At 33.3% G+C, this 18034-nt stretch overlaps 1 protein-coding gene across 1 annotated transcript; it reads left to right on the top strand.

Annotated features, from left to right (window-relative positions):
* Positions 1-3978: 3978 nt before the first annotated feature.
* On the top strand, positions 3979-13852 carry LOC150093109 (ocellar opsin-like). The gene is made up of 4 exons (XM_090413546.1): positions 3979-4088; positions 9333-9923; positions 11237-11498; positions 13457-13852. Exons 2-4 carry the CDS (start codon positions 9340-9342, stop codon positions 13766-13768), a joined length of 1158 nt encoding a protein of 385 aa, XP_090269672.1. The 5' UTR covers positions 3979-4088; positions 9333-9339; the 3' UTR covers positions 13769-13852.
* The last annotated feature ends 4182 nt before the right edge of the window (positions 13853-18034 follow it).

Here is an 18034-nt window from a genome sequence, read left to right as displayed (position 1 = left end):
TTGTGCGGAAAACTGAATTTATTTTCTTCATCAGAGTCACCAATTTGTATCGATGATCAATCTAAATGAATCATTAATTATCTGAGGCTATTCTGCAGGATCGTACGAAATTTCACTTCTATAAAAATATATAAAACTCACTAGCGGCGCTAGTGCTTGTAAATGCTTGTGATTTTGTATTTTGCTTTTCTTCCAACACTTCGGAAACTGGCGATTCGGAGATCGGTTCTTCCATAATTTCTAACGTTACGTTTTTCTCATTGGTTTCTCGACTTTGTGAAGTTGAAGCAACTATTTCACCAACACTATCATTAGAATTATCTGATTTTAAGAATTTACTCAAGGAAACATTATTTTTATTTTTTTTTTAATATTTGCGTCTTTTCCCCCCTTTTTTTTTACGGTATTGAGCTCCCGATGACCATTTTCTTCCGTATCCCGACATAATTAACGAAATTTCTTAAATGCTTCCCTATGAAGTTAGTCACACCACGCCCCTGCATGCCACCAAAAGTTCTAAGTTGGGTAAAGTAAGCAAATCTGCGCGATTGTGAATGTACATGAGGAACTTGCTCACTCAATCAATATTCAACTCGCGCAGTGTAATATAAATAAAAAATATTTTAAAAAAATAATACGCGTGAAAATTTTGTATAAATTTATGAAAATTTGGCACCTGGGCAAATGCCCAGTTTGATGGAAGTTTTTTCACTAAGCTATGCTTCTAATTACATATTTGGTTTAATCCTTTATCCACGTGTAAGCAAACAAAGTTTGTGCCTGAAATATTCTCATGACTGGGATAACTCGTGGTAAAGGTGGTATAAGTTCTGATTACTTGCCTTAGTAATCAGAAATTTCCATAATGCAAAGCACATATCCTTATGGATATGTAAAATGCTATACATTATGTAAAAGATCACTACCCAGACCGGTTTTGACCTTTATTGAGGTTTCGTCAGTAGGAGCCATACCCAGAGATGGTGATTCTGCATTACTTCCACCTTAGTATCACCTCCATAATGCATAGCATTTTACATATCCATAAGGATATGTGCTTTGCATTATGGGATACTAAGGCAAGTGATGAGAGCTTATACCACCTTTACCACGAGCTTTGCATTATGGTATATAGAGACTGTAGACTTCACATCAATTGCCTTAATATCATATAATGCAAAGCACACATACTTTTGGGTATGTACTTTGTATTATGTATTTTATAGTGACTCTGGGTAGTAACTCTTTCCGTAAATACTAGACTTTATGGAAAGAGTCGCTACCCCAGACCGGTTTCTTCATGCTCAAAAACTTTGCTTATACTTCGGTAAAGGATTAAACAAGAATATAATTTCTTGTCAAGTATAATTTACTTTATAACCAAGTGGAAAAAAAAACTCTCTCTATAACTATATTTGATCCAGAGTATTTTAATAATAAGATGATATGCCTTTTTTGCTACTTGTACTGTATATGGATACTATATGACTTTTGTATTAATCAGCCTTGCGATCTTCCTGGGTCTACCCCTCTACTGATAAGACTTCAGTAAAGTTGAAACCTGTTTGAGTAGTTGCCCATTTCCATAATGCATAGAAAAATACAAGTCTGAAAGAAAATTTGCTTTGCATTATAGGACAGTAGAACAATCAATGTGAAGTCACTGGCCTCTATATACAAGTAGCATAGTCGTGAAGATACTTCATGTCCAAACTTTGTTTACTTAGGTTTGGGTACAGGATTAAAACAACAATATAATTTTTTGACAAGTATAATTTATTTTGTAACCCAAGTGAAAAAACTTTCTACTACTAATTATTATCACTATATTTCATTCATCCTTTGCTGAGGATATTCACAAAACTTTGAGATTACGTGATTCAATTATGAAAGCAACGCACACTCATTGCGTAAGCTGACTCAAATAAAAGGATATGGATGTTATTAACTATTTGAGACCAGCTAAAGATAAATAGAAATTACACTGGTGGATTCACTCGGAAATTTAATATTTTCTTCTTCAGCCTTTCCCTCCATCCATTAGGTGTTTCCCTCTTTAGCCTACCATCTCATGTCGAACCTTTGAAGATCATCAGTCCATCGTGTACCCTGGCGATCTTTACTTCTCTTGTTTTCCAGTCAGTGTGCTTAATTTTGTCCATCTTCTGGTAATCTAATATGGCCAGGCTATCTCCATTTACTTCACACCATCTTCTACTCCAGTCATCTCTTTAATTATAGTATTTATCGTTTTATCATTTTTTTGTTATATAGAGTATTCGTCTCTCCAAGGCTCTTTGGGCCACAAGCAACCCATCTTCCTGTTTTTAAGTTGCATATCTCACTTCCAAAGGTAAACTTTATAATAATGCACATATCAAATAGCCTTCTTTTAAGCATACAGGTATAATTTTTATATAGCCAAAATGCTTTGTTGTCTTGTGTAATTCTATTTTTTTTTTTTTAATCTTGTTGTCCCATAAAGCTAGCAAATTTTTCGAGGTAAATGTAATTATCCACAATTTTAATAGGATTACCTATTAATTTTAGTTCGATGTGATCTGAATTTGTCATCAATTTTGTTTTAGCAATGTTAATTTTTAAACCCTTTCCCCCTGCTTTCTGTCAAGATTATTTAGCATTTCCTGGGCTTCTTCTTTCTTTATTTTATTTTCTTTATTCGTTTTTTGTTTATTATTTATGTATTAATTTATTTTGTTTTATTTTTATTTTATATTATTCATTTTATTTTATTTTATTTTTTTGCTAACAAAACAATGTCATCTGCAGAACTTAAAGGAGTTAGATTTCTTTCACGATTTTCCCATGAGACATTCCTAAAGACTTTTTAATGTAGCAGAAAACAATTTGGGTAATATGGGATCTACTGGCTTTTTTTTTAAATATTCTATTCTGATATACTTACTGGAATGGCTTATTGTTAAGATATAAAGAATCAAAGGCTTTCTTAAAACCTAAACACTAAAATACAGGAATATGATATTCGTTTACTGTTTCTATTATCTGGGTAACAGTGTAGGTATGATCTATTATAGAAAATATCATTTTGAAGCCAGCTTGTTCTTGTGATTTTATTGAATATAATAGAAAAAAATTGTACAATAGATTTAACATAGTAATAAACTTACTTTTCGCTGTTTACCAATTAACTGCTCGGATAAAATGTTTCAGCTTTTTTTTTTTTTTTTTTTTTGTATATTCTCTACTACGAATCTTCTTAACGAAGCTATTAGTTGTCAACAGTGAAACAAAAAGTTTTATTTATTCCTATATTAAATCTGTGAGGTAAATCCCACGCATGTAATTTCTGTTAATTATTGTCCACGAAGCCAGGTTTCGATACCTAATTTCGAGGTTATTATGCTACAAGAATTGGTAAGCTAGGTTAGATATGGTACTTTTTAAATTTAATTAAATGAATAAATAACGAGTTCTAATTCTTAAAAAAAATCTGCTATTGAGTTGATTTTCGTTATTTTGTTTAAGTATTATCAAATGTGCAACCAACAAGCCAAAATAAATAAACAAATAAAAAACGAGTTACTTAACTCGTCATAAAATAATAAAATTCGGACTACGCATTTTTATTTTTATTTTTTTCTGGTAGGACTTCACAGACATGAATTTATCAGTAACCTTATTCCTTTTAAAAATTTATCATTATGCAGCTAAATAAAGCATCCAATTAAAATTTTGATATTGCTTACCGGAATCGACGTCATCATTCGTTTGGTGAATAGAACTTCGACTTCAGCAAAGATGAAATGCTATTGCTCAGCTAACACGATGAAACCTCGCATCTGCTAATAAAAATAAAAAAATGATAAAAAATAAACGAAGAAAATCTTGTTTTGTTAGTCTTATTATCGAGCACGTGGTCTGTTGAAGGATGAATAAAGAGAGTGGTTGCCACACGGAACTTGGAAGCTTCTCATTCAGCAGAGCACACATCTGAGTTGGCTGCTGAATTCGAGGAGGCCCACATTTGTTTGCTACTACTGTTTCGCCTGCTTTTTATTTTGACCGTACTACTGCTGTTTCTCCTGACGAGGCTTTGTGAACATCAGGTAGGATATTTAAGCTCCTCATTTTAGCATATTCTCAATTATTGTTCATATATTCTATTATGTACAAATGCTTGTGTTTCATTACGAATAATGCCTGGTAATAAAATTTTAATGGGTTCTAATATTAGAAAGAACAATTCACATTTATTCATTTTTCTTTCTTTCTTTTTTATATATTTCAAAATTTTGTAAGATGTGATAATTTTTTTTAGATTGCAAATATCAGAAGGTTTAATTTAAATAATAAAAGTAATAAATTATTATTATTGTTATACCATTTTAGAAATCGCAAAAAAAAAAAAAAAAATCTCCAAACGGATCCGTTTTTATTATGGTTCTCTTCTCCCTCTCTCGGCAGAAACCTCAACTGATCTTTCTCCAGATTTCGACCAAATTTAGAATGCAATTGTTTCTTATATTTCTAATAGTCTAATTATATTTAATAGATTTTAATTAGACAATTCGAATAAGTTTAATTAGACTTATCCCCCACTTCTCATAATGGCAACCGATTTCTACAGAAATTGCAATGTTTATTTCTTATGATGATGTTATGCTCCCACAGGAATTTCAGACCAATCAAATCTTGCACAGAGCAAAATGAAACTTGGTTGTAAAGGAGGAAGAAGAAGAATGCTTATGGTTCGCATCGTTCGAAAGGTTACCACTTATTGGTTAAATGTTGTTTGCATTGAAAAGTAGGAAGCTGACTGCAATTTAGAAGAGGCTAGCTAACAATCCTAAATTTTCAGCACATGATCCACTTTTTTTTATTTATTATTATTTTTTCCATATGAGATTTTTTTTTTTACTGAGATAATTTATTATGCAGTCAACACGCACTTGAAAAACTGCATCACATTCAAAAATTAATGTGTGCTTCGCAAAATGCGTAAGCACCTATTCGATTCATTTTGTTCACCCGTCCATGTGCAAGTCATTCCAGGACTGTGGCTGGAAGAATTTTATTGTAATTCAGTAACTGGAATCCTTACAAGAATCCATTTATCTTTGTTTTCGGTTGGATCGCTTGCAATGATACGAAATGAGAAAAATTACGCGTTGTAATAACTCTTCTTTCTTGGAAGCGTGGACATATTCATCGAAATCCGAACAAATTTCATTACGGTTCGGATTTCGATGAATATGTACACCAGATTTTGCTAGCGGTTGTTTTTCGATTGACCTCTCTTGGAAGAACGATTCGAACTGATATTACTGATTCTACATTCGCTAGATGACATTTAAAAAAAATAAATAAAGGAATAATAAATAAATAATAAGCTAACCTTTTAAAACGATTTGCGACTATGATAATTTCCCTCTTCTATTAGACGATAGACAGTTTCTATTGCAAAACGATCCACAATTATGAGTCTCCACTCTGGCTTGATGACATTTAATGAAATTATTTAGAATCACTATTAAAATTTGTCTAGTTTCCACAGCGTATTTAACCGACGGATAATAAATCAATAAAGCTATTCAATTTTTCGAAGTTGAGAGCGTTATAGTCTGTTCCTTTGAGAATGAAACTTTGTGATAAATGATTTGAGCAGCCACTTAATGTCGATTTTCATAATGAGGGTGAAAGTCATTTACTAGTATTAAAAACAGTAAATTGAACTCTTCAATCAAAGGAATCGATTTCTTTCATTATTGATCATATTCTAATATTTTGCTTCCCGTATTAAAATACCCTCAATTCTCTCTTAGCATTGCGAAATCAGCATACGTTTATTATTATTATTATTATTATTATTATTATTATTATTATTATTATTATTATTATTATTATTTTAAATCTTCGCGCAGACGTTTAAAAATACTCAAGTTATCTCTGTGGTTTATTGCAAAATAGTATGAATAACAAAAACGTTTTTCTGTAAACGGCTCAGAGACTAGTTAAATCAAATGTCACAAAATTTAAATATGTATAATTATAAATTACTTAACTTATTGCTCGTTTTGTCGGTGTGTGTGAGAGAGAGAGAGAGCGCTCGCTCGCTAGCTAACCAATGGTAATATATGAAAGTTGTAATGAATCGGTATGAAAAAAATCACACAGGTCCAGTTCTTATTTTGTTATTTTAAATAATACAAACTATTAAATGGATTAAAGTTAAAAATAGAAAAAAAAGCAAAGGGGTAAAAATAAGAATCAGAAATCGGGGGTGGGAAGGATATTCACACAAAATAATGTGGAGTCACATCAGTAAACTTGGGGAAGAAATAAAAAATGTACATTCATATTCATACTTATATTTATACTCGGCCAGCTTGACTGGCTAAGTAGTTAGCGTATCCGTTCTCCAGCCCAAAGGCTGCGGATTCGAATCCCGCTGTGGGCATGGATGTTAGTGATTGTCTGAGGAAATACTAGCGGTGGTGGTCGGCGGTAGATGGCGTTGGCGTAGTTTAGTGGATTGAGTGGTGGAGACAGAGCTGTACAGCAGGTGCTCTCCCTCGATGAGTCTTTGGACTCCCTGAAGGTGTCAAATAATAATAATATTCTTTGCAGAACCAACATAGCAAACTGTATTATCATATTAGCCAGTAAAGACAGTTGCTTAGCAAGTGATTACGAATCCCCAGGAGTGGGAGTTGCCATCCTACGTAAACCTACTTGAATGGAAACGAATTTAATTTCGTATATTATATTATATTACACAACAACACACGTATCTGATGTAAAGTACATTTGCAAGAGTTCACGTGCAATCAATCATTTTCACCCTACACGAGCTTTCGCGTTTAAATTTAAATTGTAATTTGTGCATCAAATATTTTCCCAAACTGGCCACTACCATTCTTCCGCTTTCCTCTAAGACCACGAGCAGCCAGTGGTCAACATCCGTGCGCGAATCAACTCCAAACATATTCGATGCAACATATTACCTTATTCCTTCACTCCAACCACGTCCGTTCTTTGGAACAGCCTTTCCTATACTATTTTTCACAATGAATACTTATCCCCCCCCCGTCACACACGCACACCATTTCAGGAAACTTAATAGATTCCTTCTTTCTCCTTAACCGCTTTTCCCAAACACTTGGCACTGTTATGTTCTAGTCATTGTGACCTCTCATGTGTGGACTCGGTAAAAAAAAAAAAATTATCCAGAGGAAAAACTTTTATGCAGGTTCGATTCTAGTCATTCGCTAAAGGTACTTTTTTTAGCTACGCTTTTCAAACACACAAATTCGCGTCTGTAAGAAGAAATGGATAAATTATTCAGTCTCGATCTAGTGGAATTCTTTAGGAAAAAGTGGAACAACACCACCACTCCCTTCTCTACTTCCAGGAAATGCAAAAGCTGTGTTATATATTATCGTGATAGAGTAGTCAGTTATAGCTTGAAAATGTGGAGACCATTTCTGTCAAAGGAGTGAATTGGCTTTCCTAAAGTAGGTTTTTTTTTTCTCCATGGTTTTTTGATCTCGCAACTCAGAAAAAAATCGATCGCATAACTTATATTATTTCAAACAGTATCAGTTGCGCACTCAGGATTTAATCTTGGAGGGGGCCCGAGCACTCAAAATTTAATCTTGGGGGGAGGGGGGTCCGAGTTGTGTAGACGATTTACGAATATACACTACGCATTGCATACGACCTATGATTAAGCATCTGCAGTGATCGCCAATACATGACAAGTAGTATAGAAATAGAAGACACAACATATAAAAAAAAAGAATTTTAATTAGAAAAAAGATTTTTCTAAAATATTCTAGTGCTTATTTCCTTTTTCTTTTGGGGGGAGCCAAGGCCCCTTGGCCCCTACAAATATGGCATACATATAGTCATGATGCCTAATTACGAGACTATGCAGCAGTTCTCTTGAAAATCAACTATAGTCATAAACTCGGCTATCGTTGACGATGAAGGGATGAGACCGGCTGTCCAATTTCCAAAAATTGCTTTGGGCGAGAAACTCCACTTTTAAAGAATAATAAGCGTTATAAGATTTTTTTATTTTATATTAATTCTATATTTTCGATGTTTATCCATTTTAAATAATAAATCACTTATTACAGGAGCCAGATTAATATCTGGAATGCGTGGCTATTAGTTCAAAGAATGATTTTGATTTTGCAAAATTTTAGAGATCAGCCAAATAAGAGGGGATTTGATCGAAATTTATAAAATGCAAGGGATTCAACAAGTTGAATTCTGGGAATATTTTTATATTTTACTAGAAGATATAATTTTAAACTAATGAAGGGTTCGTCGTTAGATTTATGAAATTATTATTATAAAGAATAACGCTCATGGTGGTCAGGTACTTTTGAAAGTACCAAAGACAAGGTACAACAGTTTCTATAGGAAATGGCTTTCTTTACTCAGACACAATACTGAGAAAAGTTATTTTTTATATGCTGTTAATAATTGTGACTATCATGAGAGTGACTGTTTTGCTCTTGAGAATTCTGTTGGTATATGAACACTGCTTCGTTGCATCATATATTATACTAATGCTGTATGTACCAGTATATGCACCATTGAATAGAGAGATTCTTAAAATATGAAGACTGCTTGATGAAAATAGCATATACCTTACAGTATACTTTAGTTTTCATCTCTTGATTCTGTAAGACCATTCAGTTTATTGACTTTAATGTTAGAATAAAGTAAACACTTGAATATGTAGAACTGTTTTGATGTAAAAAAAGTAAATAAAAAGCACTATATCGGTTAAAGGCATGTATTTTCTCAGGCAGTTCTCTTTTGCGTGTGGAAAGTCCGGGTTTCTGAGAGCGAAAGGTGTAAAAATGAAAAAAAAAAAAAAATAATAATAACAATAATAACCTTCTACTTCCAGGTTAGCCAGGCTTTAATTGGTACGCCCTTATAAATGATTCCTGGCATCCTATACGTTATTTCAAAGTCTAGATCAGACTTTCTAACCCGAAGATACTGTATCAATGTTCTCGCAACTGCTCTACTGTGGTGCTCATTAAATTGTTAATCCTGGATATTTTAAAAGTTAAAACGATGGGAATTTCTAATCGCAAGCTGTCAAACAGCCAGGACGCAGTTCTTCAGCCAATCGAAATCTTTAACAAGTGCAAGAGTTCAAGTATGACTACAACTGTATTCAATTTTGCATAGAATTATAACAATAGAATTACAGAGTATGTCTTTCCTTTTTCTGTGCTGCATTGTACAAAACCAAACATATTATGTTTTCGTTAATTTAGTTTTTAAAAGCTTTATCATTTTTTTTTTTTTTTATTTCTTTTCAGATAAACCATGGTTGTTTCAGCGTTGTCCAGCCCATTGGCACATGCCGCATTCGATGCTTTAACCTACCCTTACCAACACAATGCTACTGTAGTCAGCAATGTTCCCCATGACATGCTGTTCATGATTCACAATCACTGGTACAAGTTCCCGCCCATGAATCCCCTTTGGCACAGTCTTTTAGGTATTGCCATGGTGGTGCTTGGCATCATCTGTGTTGTCGGCAACTCAGTCGTTATCTACCTCATGATGACCACGAAATCCCTAAGGACACCAACTAATCTCCTTGTAGTAAATCTCGCCTTTTCTGACTTCTGCATGATGGCATTTATGATGCCTACCATGGCAGCTAATTGTTTTGCTGAAACCTGGATTCTTGGTCCTTTTATGTGTGAGATTTATGGAATGGTTGGTTCTCTTTTTGGTTGTGGATCTATCTGGACTATGGTGATGATCTCTTTGGATCGATACAATGTTATCGTGAAAGGAATGGCAGCCGCACCTTTAACTCATCGCAAAGCAGTTCTAATGATCCTCTTCGTCTGGTTATGGTCTGCAACGTGGACAATTCTTCCATTCTTCGGTTGGAGTAGGTAAGTTAATGATTGGTTTTCTTATGAAAGTATAATGATATATAAATGCTTTCCAACATACAGTTAAAATATTCAATGAGTTAAAAAGAAATTATATTTCGAATTAATATAATTTTCTTTATTTTTTAATTTCACTAAGTAATCTTCAATCACTATGTCTTCAACCATGAACCATATGATTATTAAAAATACATCGGAGTGGAAGCAGAAGTAATTTGGCCATTTCGATAAACAAAGCTCAGAATAATATTTGATTTGACACATTGAAATAAACAAAGTGCGATGAGAGATCTTTTACCTATACCAAAAGGTACTTTTTGTAGTGTCAGATATAACATCGCTTCTTTAGTCGGCTTTATTATTAAACAAATCATACTATTCCTTTTGAGTGTTGTATCATAGATCAAAACAGCTGAATTATAAACCTGATACTTCTCTAGTAATAGTCACGGGTCACCAAATTATAGCCGCTAACGAATTCTTCAGAGACGTGAGTGATTTCGACTTAATGTTTACTTAAAAGTTATTATTCTTTTAATGTAAATTAGATTTTTACTTCGCTATTCAAATACATAAACACTAATTAATAAAAAAGGAATTAATAAAACATTCAGAAAACTTGATAATGTAACATTTCTCATGTCACGTAACCAAGTTTAGCTGCTGTGCACCAACGTGTGGCCAAGTCTATATGGCAAATGATATTTATTGTCTAGTACGAGACCATCACCATCTATACTGGAGGCCTGAAAAACTACTATATTATTCCCTATTTCAAGGTTCCTAGACTATCTAACATCACAGCATTAAATGTGCTATAGATTTTTACTCTTTATGGGGTGGAACTGTCTTACAAAATTGCCAATTTCAATGGTAAATGATTTTTATGGCGCATCGCCCTTTATTTGAAGCATGAAATATCTAGATGAGTGCCATGTTTGGTTTTCTGATCAGGGTTCGTAGATTATTTAACGAATAGTATTAATTCGTTAAATAATCTACGAACTTCTTCATTTAGTTTCTTCCTAATACTGCTTATGATAGGACGGTTAACCCTATCTGTATTTTGTGGTATGGATGTAAATTGCATGTGTTCTTCTTGCCGCTTTACCTGTTTTGTAGGATAAAAAAAAAAAAAAAAAAACCTTCCACTACCGTATGTAAATATAAGTAAATCCTTATCAACCATAATAATTATTTCTGCATCAAGCAAAAATAACTCCCAAACAAATTTCTTTGTCAATGTTTGTATTGAACGTGTTCTTAAGCAGTTGCTCAATTTTTACTTCTTTCAAAATAAATTTCTTTCGTAGGTATGTACCAGAAGGAAATATGACCAGTTGCACAGTAGATTACTTGAGCAAAGACTGGGGATCTGCTTCCTACGTGATCACTTATGGATGCGCAGTTTATTTTGTACCTTTGATCACCATGATCTACTGTTACTTCTTCATTGTCAAGGCAGTTGCAAATCACGAGAAACAGCTTCGGGAACAGGCTAGGAAAATGAATGTGGCTTCCCTAAGAGCAAACGCTGATCAACAGAAAACCAGTGCTGAAATCCGTCTGGCCAAGGTAATTTTCTAAGTGGTTAAATTGTGTCTTTTTTTTTTTTTTTTTTTTAAGAAACCTTAAAATATCCTTCAAAAAGTGTGTCCATAGATGCTCCCCCTATTGGCTTATTTTTTTTTTTATTTTTTTATACGAGCGCTCCCATATAGTTTTTCTGAAATTTTTCTCTGATTTCAGAAAATTGTACCAGTTTATACTAATAAAATAAAAATTTAAAAAAAAAATTTAAAAAAACACTAAAAAATGCTGAAGTTCAACATCCAATATCTTGGTTTTTAATGAGAACATTGAAAACCAAAGTAGATGCAAATATCGGATTATAAAAAATTAACGTACTTGGATGGCGTTAGCGGAATTATTTTATTTAAAAATACTGCAATTGTTTGGTAGTTAGCGTTACTTGATTAATAAGCAATCGCAATGTAAAAATTGATAACTTTTCATATGATTGTGCTGGCATTTATGTGTATTTGCAACAGGTTGTTTCGTAAACATTCTTCTCCAGCAAGGGAAAAAAAAAAAAAAAAAGTTAGTTTTAAAAATATTGATCAAACTTCGGGATTTAAATAAACCGCAACTCATCTATGTTTTTTAGATATTCAAATTTTCATAATTGTGGAAAAAAATTTTTTACAATTGAATAAAAAAAAAAATCGAAGGTACGCAGTAGAGAAACACAAGCATAACTCCATTGTACGGCCTATATCAATTTATAAATTGAAGAAAATTTCAGTTTTCCATTCAATAAGTGGATTCCATTTTTAATAAGTGGATTCAATAATTGAATTCCATTCAATAATTTCCATTCAATATAAATCACTGTAAACTGTGATTTATATTCTGGGAATTATTCCTTTGGGAATAAATCCTCACACAGCCCTAAATGTTTAGGGCGAAAAAGGGGTTCTCTCTCTCTCTCTCTTACTTGAAAACATAGCAGCCATTTCGTGGTAGTTTTATGTCTGAAATACCGTGTTATTACGGTCGATATTTTTACCTGTAGTTAAAAACCCGAATTTCCTTGAAAAAAAAAGTATCCTCTATATATATATATATATATATATATCATCATCATCATACGTATCAAGGATTTAGGCCTAGCATGGCCTGTTCCGGCCTTAAAAGTCATCGTTGAATCGTTTAAGAGGACGTCCTGGTTTTCTTTTTCCTAATGACTTGTACTTTAAGACTTGTTTTGGTAATCTTTCTGTTTTCATTCTTTGAACGTGTTCCATCCATTTATGTTTATATTTTTTAATTTTTTCTATTACTGGTTCTTGGTTTAATTCTTTCATAATATCTTCGTTTCTTTTGTGATCAAATAAGGTATACTTTGCAGTTTTTCTCATAAACTTCATTTCTGCTGTTGTTAATCTTTGTTTTATTGTCCAGATTTCGCTTCCATACATTAAGACCGGTAAGGCTAATGTATTGTATACTTTTAGCTTGGTTTAAATACAGAGTTAATTACACCTGTTATTTTTAAATATTTTGCAATTTTTAATATATATATATATATATATATATATAGTTGACGGCTAGAATTTGAACCTATAGTGGTCTTTCTTTTTTTTTTTTTTCTTTTCCAAGCAAATGCAGAACGATACACGAACTGATATTTGAATGTCTAACATGCAGTTTTCTTTGTCATCTACTGGAGCATTTACCATATGAATATAAAAATTAACATAATAAAACTTAAAGAACTTTTAGAAAACATTGCTAGATGTGTTGATTAATGCTCAACAACTAATTTTTGTTTAATATTCTGGACTACTTTAAACAATCTTTTCTGCTCTAACTAAAAATTTCAACTAAATAATGCATTAATTTAGTGTTTCCAGTAGACTAAAGTCCTTCACCAAAAACACAAGACACTAGTAAATGATTAAAAGGCATTTTTATCATATTTTCTTTTTCCATCTATTTTTAATGACTGATATAAAAATTTCTCTTTCCAGGTTGCAATGATGACCGTAGGTTTGTGGTTCATGGCTTGGACACCCTACCTGTCGATTGCATGGTCTGGTATCTTTTCGAATGGAAAGTATCTTACACCTCTGGCAACCATCTGGGGTTCAGTATTTGCAAAAGCTAATGCATGCTATAATCCAATTGTCTACGGAATCAGTCATCCCAAATACCGTGCTGCACTGTATCAAAAATTCCCATCTCTTGCCTGCGCTACACAATCTGATGAAAGTGATGTGAAATCTGAAATGTCTGCTGTTACTACCATGGAAGAAAAGCCCAAGCCTCCTCAGGATGCATAGTTAAATTCCAGATGTTAAACCAGCACACTATCTCCTACTACTCTTATTATTACTATTCTGTCTCTCACTTTGTGATGAATGGACTGTTTGGTATTTGAAATTAGTCACTTCTGACATATTCAATAGAAAAAATTTTCATGAATAATAAAGATATCCCACTGCTCTGTATATATTACTCATTCAATATATTCATTGTACCACTGTTCGGAACCACTACTATTTATAATTTATAACAATGTTTGCCAATAACTTTAGTTTTCCTTACAAAAGTTAGGAAAACTTTCAGCAGCGCTTACTTACGTAAACTTATTCTAGCGTAAAATTAGGATTATTGCTAACAATCGCAATTTTACATAACCAAACGTGTTCACTGTGTTATGGAGTCACCAATTAGGAATCTTAAGATAATCACTATAATTTTGAACTAGTGTCGCTAGCTTATCAGGTTGCATGGTTCAGAGATGAGTTTCACACGTGTTTTACTTAAAAATAGTGTTCATATATTGTTTATTTCGCAGCAGAGTCTCGATACCTTAAAAAAAAAATGAAGCAGCTGAGCTAATTAGAATTTGGAATTCTGACAACTGAAAATTGTGGCTGTCATCAAAAAAATTCAACCTGTAGCATGTATTAAGCTGTCGTTTCCTTTTACCCAATTCAGATTTTTTTTTTTCATTTTATTGAAAAAGCCAGTTTTACGGTTCAGCTACTAAAACCTGAATATATTCTTTTAAAAACACTACACATATCTGAATCTGAAATGCACTGGTTCTCATAAATTAAGGAACAAAGGGAAAAATCACAACTCAAAAACTGTATGTTGAAGTTTTATGCAGTTTAGTAAAAAGCAGGATGATATGAGATGGGAAAGAAACACTTACATCGTCGTCTGGTAGCATCCTCTAGCAAGAGGGTTACAGCAGATGAGCAGCCCTTCTCCATTTCTCTCTGTCTGTCGCCTCCGTCATTCTTAACCAGTCCATTACACGATGTTATTGAACCACTCTCTAGTTGGTCTTCCACATCTTCTTTTCCCCTCAACTTTCCCTTGTAATATAGTTCTTGTTAGGTGTCCCGATGAAACTCTGTGAAGATGTCCTGGAAATATGGTCTTTCTTTGCATAATATTCTTGAGCAATGTTCTTTCCATCCCCACTCTTCTTAAAACTTCTTGATTTGATATTCTCTCTGTATAGCTAATCTTTTCCATCTTTCTATAACACCACATTTCCAATGCATTAATTCTTTCCATATCCCTCTTTCTGAGTGTCCATGACTCACTTCCATAACTTGCAATTCTCCAAACTGTTGCTTTAACTATTCCAATTCTAACACCTATTTTAATATTCTTGTTTATTAAAATTCTCTTCATTTCCATAAATGTCGATTTAGTTTTGTCTATTCTATTTCAAATGTCCAACTCTGAAGTTCCTTTCTCTGAGATCCAGCTACCTAAATATTGAAATCTTTCCACTTCTTCTAAAATCTTTCCTCCACATCTTATCTTTATATTATCTCCTATTTTTCTGCCGATTATCATTATCTTGGTTTTCTTTGTGTTAATCCGTAGTCTGTACTCTTTACAAGAGTTTTCAATTCTTTGAACAATTTGTTGTAATCCATTTTCACTTTCTGTCATCACTACTACATCAACCGCATATCTTAAGTTATTAATGATTCTTCCGTTTATTTTTATTCCTTCTTCTACATCCTCAAGTGCCTCTCTAAGCATCTGTTCCTATAAAGATTAAACAATAATTGCTGATAACTTGCATTCTTGTCTAACTCCTCTCCACCACCAATTCTCGTTTCCTCTCCATTTACACACACTGACGCTATTTGTGACCACTATAATCTCTTTAAAATTTCCAAGTCATAAGAGTCAATATCAATATTTTCTAGAATGTCAAAAAGCCTTTTATGTTTCACTGTATCAAATGCCTTTTCAAAATCTAGAAATCCTAAAAACCACTTTCCACCATGGTTTAGTGTTTTCTCCCCAATAATTTTTAGACAAGTTATAGCCTCTCTAGTTCTTCTGTTGGTTCAGAATCCAAATTGTTCCTCATTTATTTCTTTTTCTATTTTATTCCCTCGAAAATTATTTGTGTCAAAAATTTTGTTGTGCGAGTTATAAGACTTATCGTTCTAAAATTGTTACAGTCTAAAACTCCTGTCTTTTTTGGAATGGGAATAAAAATTGATCTTCTAAACTCCTCTGGTAATTCTTGTCCCTCATAAATTCCGTTAATAATTTGCTATAACACTTCCATAACTTTTTCACCTATATTCCTTATAAGTTCTATCTGTATACCATCTATTTCAGGGGCATTTCCTTCTTTCATCTTTTGAATTGCTAGATTCAATTCCTCCTTCATGATGTACAGCCTCTGCCCCCTATGTTCTTTCATTTGATTTTCTTCTCTTCCTCTGTCTTCATAAAATTTACTTACATATTCTTCCCATCTCTGTAATATCTTCTCTTTTTCTATCAGAATTTCACCTCTTTCATTCTTGACTGCTCCAGTCCTTTGCATCTTTTTCCTTCCTGTCATCATATTAATGTTTTTATAAACACCATGTATGTCATTTCTTTCTGCCTTTGTTGTTATATCTTCACTTATTTCATCTAACCACTCTTCCTTTTCCCTTCTTATCTCTCTTTGTATCTCCCAACTCAAGTCATTATACTGCTTTTTTCCTTCTCTGTTTTACTGTTAACTAACTTCCTCTTTGTGATATTTTCCTTAAAATATTGTCCGTTATCCATGGCTTCTTTCTTTTCTCTTCTGTTTTGGCTAGATGTAATTCTGTAGCAGTAATTATGCCTTCCTTCAGAATCTTCCATTTTTCACTTACATCATCACTTTCTTGTATACTTCTCTAATTCATTTCTTCTACTTTCTTTGCAAATTCATTTGCCATACTTGGTATCTTCAGCCGCTCCATGTTCCATGATTTGTTCCATTTCCTTTTTTAGATTAATCCTCATCTTAGTTGACAACAATATATGATCTATATCACAGTCTGCTCCTGGATATGTCACATCTTTTATAATGTTTCTATATCTTTTGTTTATCAAAACATAACCTATCTGATTTCTTCTACTATTTATATTCTCCCCTGGGGCTTTCCACGTATACAATCTTCTTGGATGTTTCTTAAACCAAGTGTTCATGCGATTAAGGTGACTTCAACATATAGGTGACTTCAACAGCCACCACACGCTATGGAAATATGCCTCTAACAATGAATGAGGAAAGACTTTGACTGAATAGACAGAAATTCACATGCACCTAGTTTTCGATGTAAAAGACATATCATCCTTCAGGTCAGCAGCTTGGAACAGGGAGTGCAACCCCGACCTCTGCTTCGTCACTCAAGACAATGGACGACCGTTACCTATGTCGAGAAGAGTTCTCTCCAACTTTCCGCGAAGCTAGCATAGACCCAGGGCCGGCGGAAGCGGCCTTGCAGAGCATGCGGTGCATGCAGGCGCCGCTATGAAGGGGACGCTGGGGCACGGGTCATAAGTTCATTTTTAAGAAACAAAACTTTTATCATAAAAACAAAAAATTTTTAGAATGATCAATATTAAAATAAATAAGGCAGGATACACAGAATAAAAATTTTTTAAAAATTATATATTGCCGGCTGTTTACAATTTTGCAGTGAGAGCAGGATAAATGCTTGCCTTCAGAATCTAAAGTGAAACGGTGAACGGTTTTTATGCGCAGAAACGAATATTCGTACAAAACATTTGTTGCTACGTAACCAGTCATATGGTACTGTAAAAACTCGATTGTAGCTTAAATATTCCAAAGCACATTACATTCGATTGTTTACTTAGGTTAAGTCCCATGTGAATATTGTAAAAAAAACTTTGATTGTCTCTGTATAGGTTGTTTTAGATGTTATTGTAAATAACACTCTGGAAGTTAACTGTATATACTGCTTTAATAAGAATATGTTAGAGTGTTAAAAACAAAGGCAATGTGTATATCGCCAAAGCTGCATGTAATAGATCTACATGGCGGCATTAGAAAGTGTTATTAAAATTTGTTTGTATGAGAAAGGCTTACAGGCTCTAAGTGTAAACATCTGCTAAGTATGTCAGAAAGGTTCAAACAACTTTCCGATGGCCAGCAACTTACAATTAAAAGAAAGCAGAGGAGAATAAAAGGCGTGCCGAAAGGGACTGAAGCAAACAGAAGGGGCTGCACGGATCCAGAGATTGCTGCAGAAATAGAAGGGGCCTGGTTCCAG

The sequence above is a fragment of the Typopeltis vanoorti genome, chromosome 24 (assembly GCF_054136105.1).
Source record: "Typopeltis vanoorti isolate ZY-2024b chromosome 24, IOZ_Tvanoo_1.0, whole genome shotgun sequence".
In the NCBI taxonomy this organism is placed as follows: domain Eukaryota; kingdom Metazoa; phylum Arthropoda; class Arachnida; order Uropygi; family Thelyphonidae; genus Typopeltis; species Typopeltis vanoorti.
This window is presented reverse-complemented; position numbering and strand designations above follow the sequence as displayed.

What these genes read in the sequence shown, in the direction of transcription:
- LOC150093109 (XM_090413546.1), top strand. Translation starts at nt 9,340, where the DNA reads ATGGTTGTTTCAGCGTTGTCCAGCCCATTGGCACATGCCGCATTCGAT. An exon ending in CCATTCTTCGGTTGGAGTAG is followed by an intron (nt 9,924 to 11,236) that starts GTAAGTTAATGA and finishes TTTCTTTCGTAG; the next exon opens with GTATGTACCAGAAGGAAATA. An exon ending in CTGAAATCCGTCTGGCCAAG is followed by an intron (nt 11,499 to 13,456) that starts GTAATTTTCTAA and finishes TTCTCTTTCCAG; the next exon opens with GTTGCAATGATGACCGTAGG.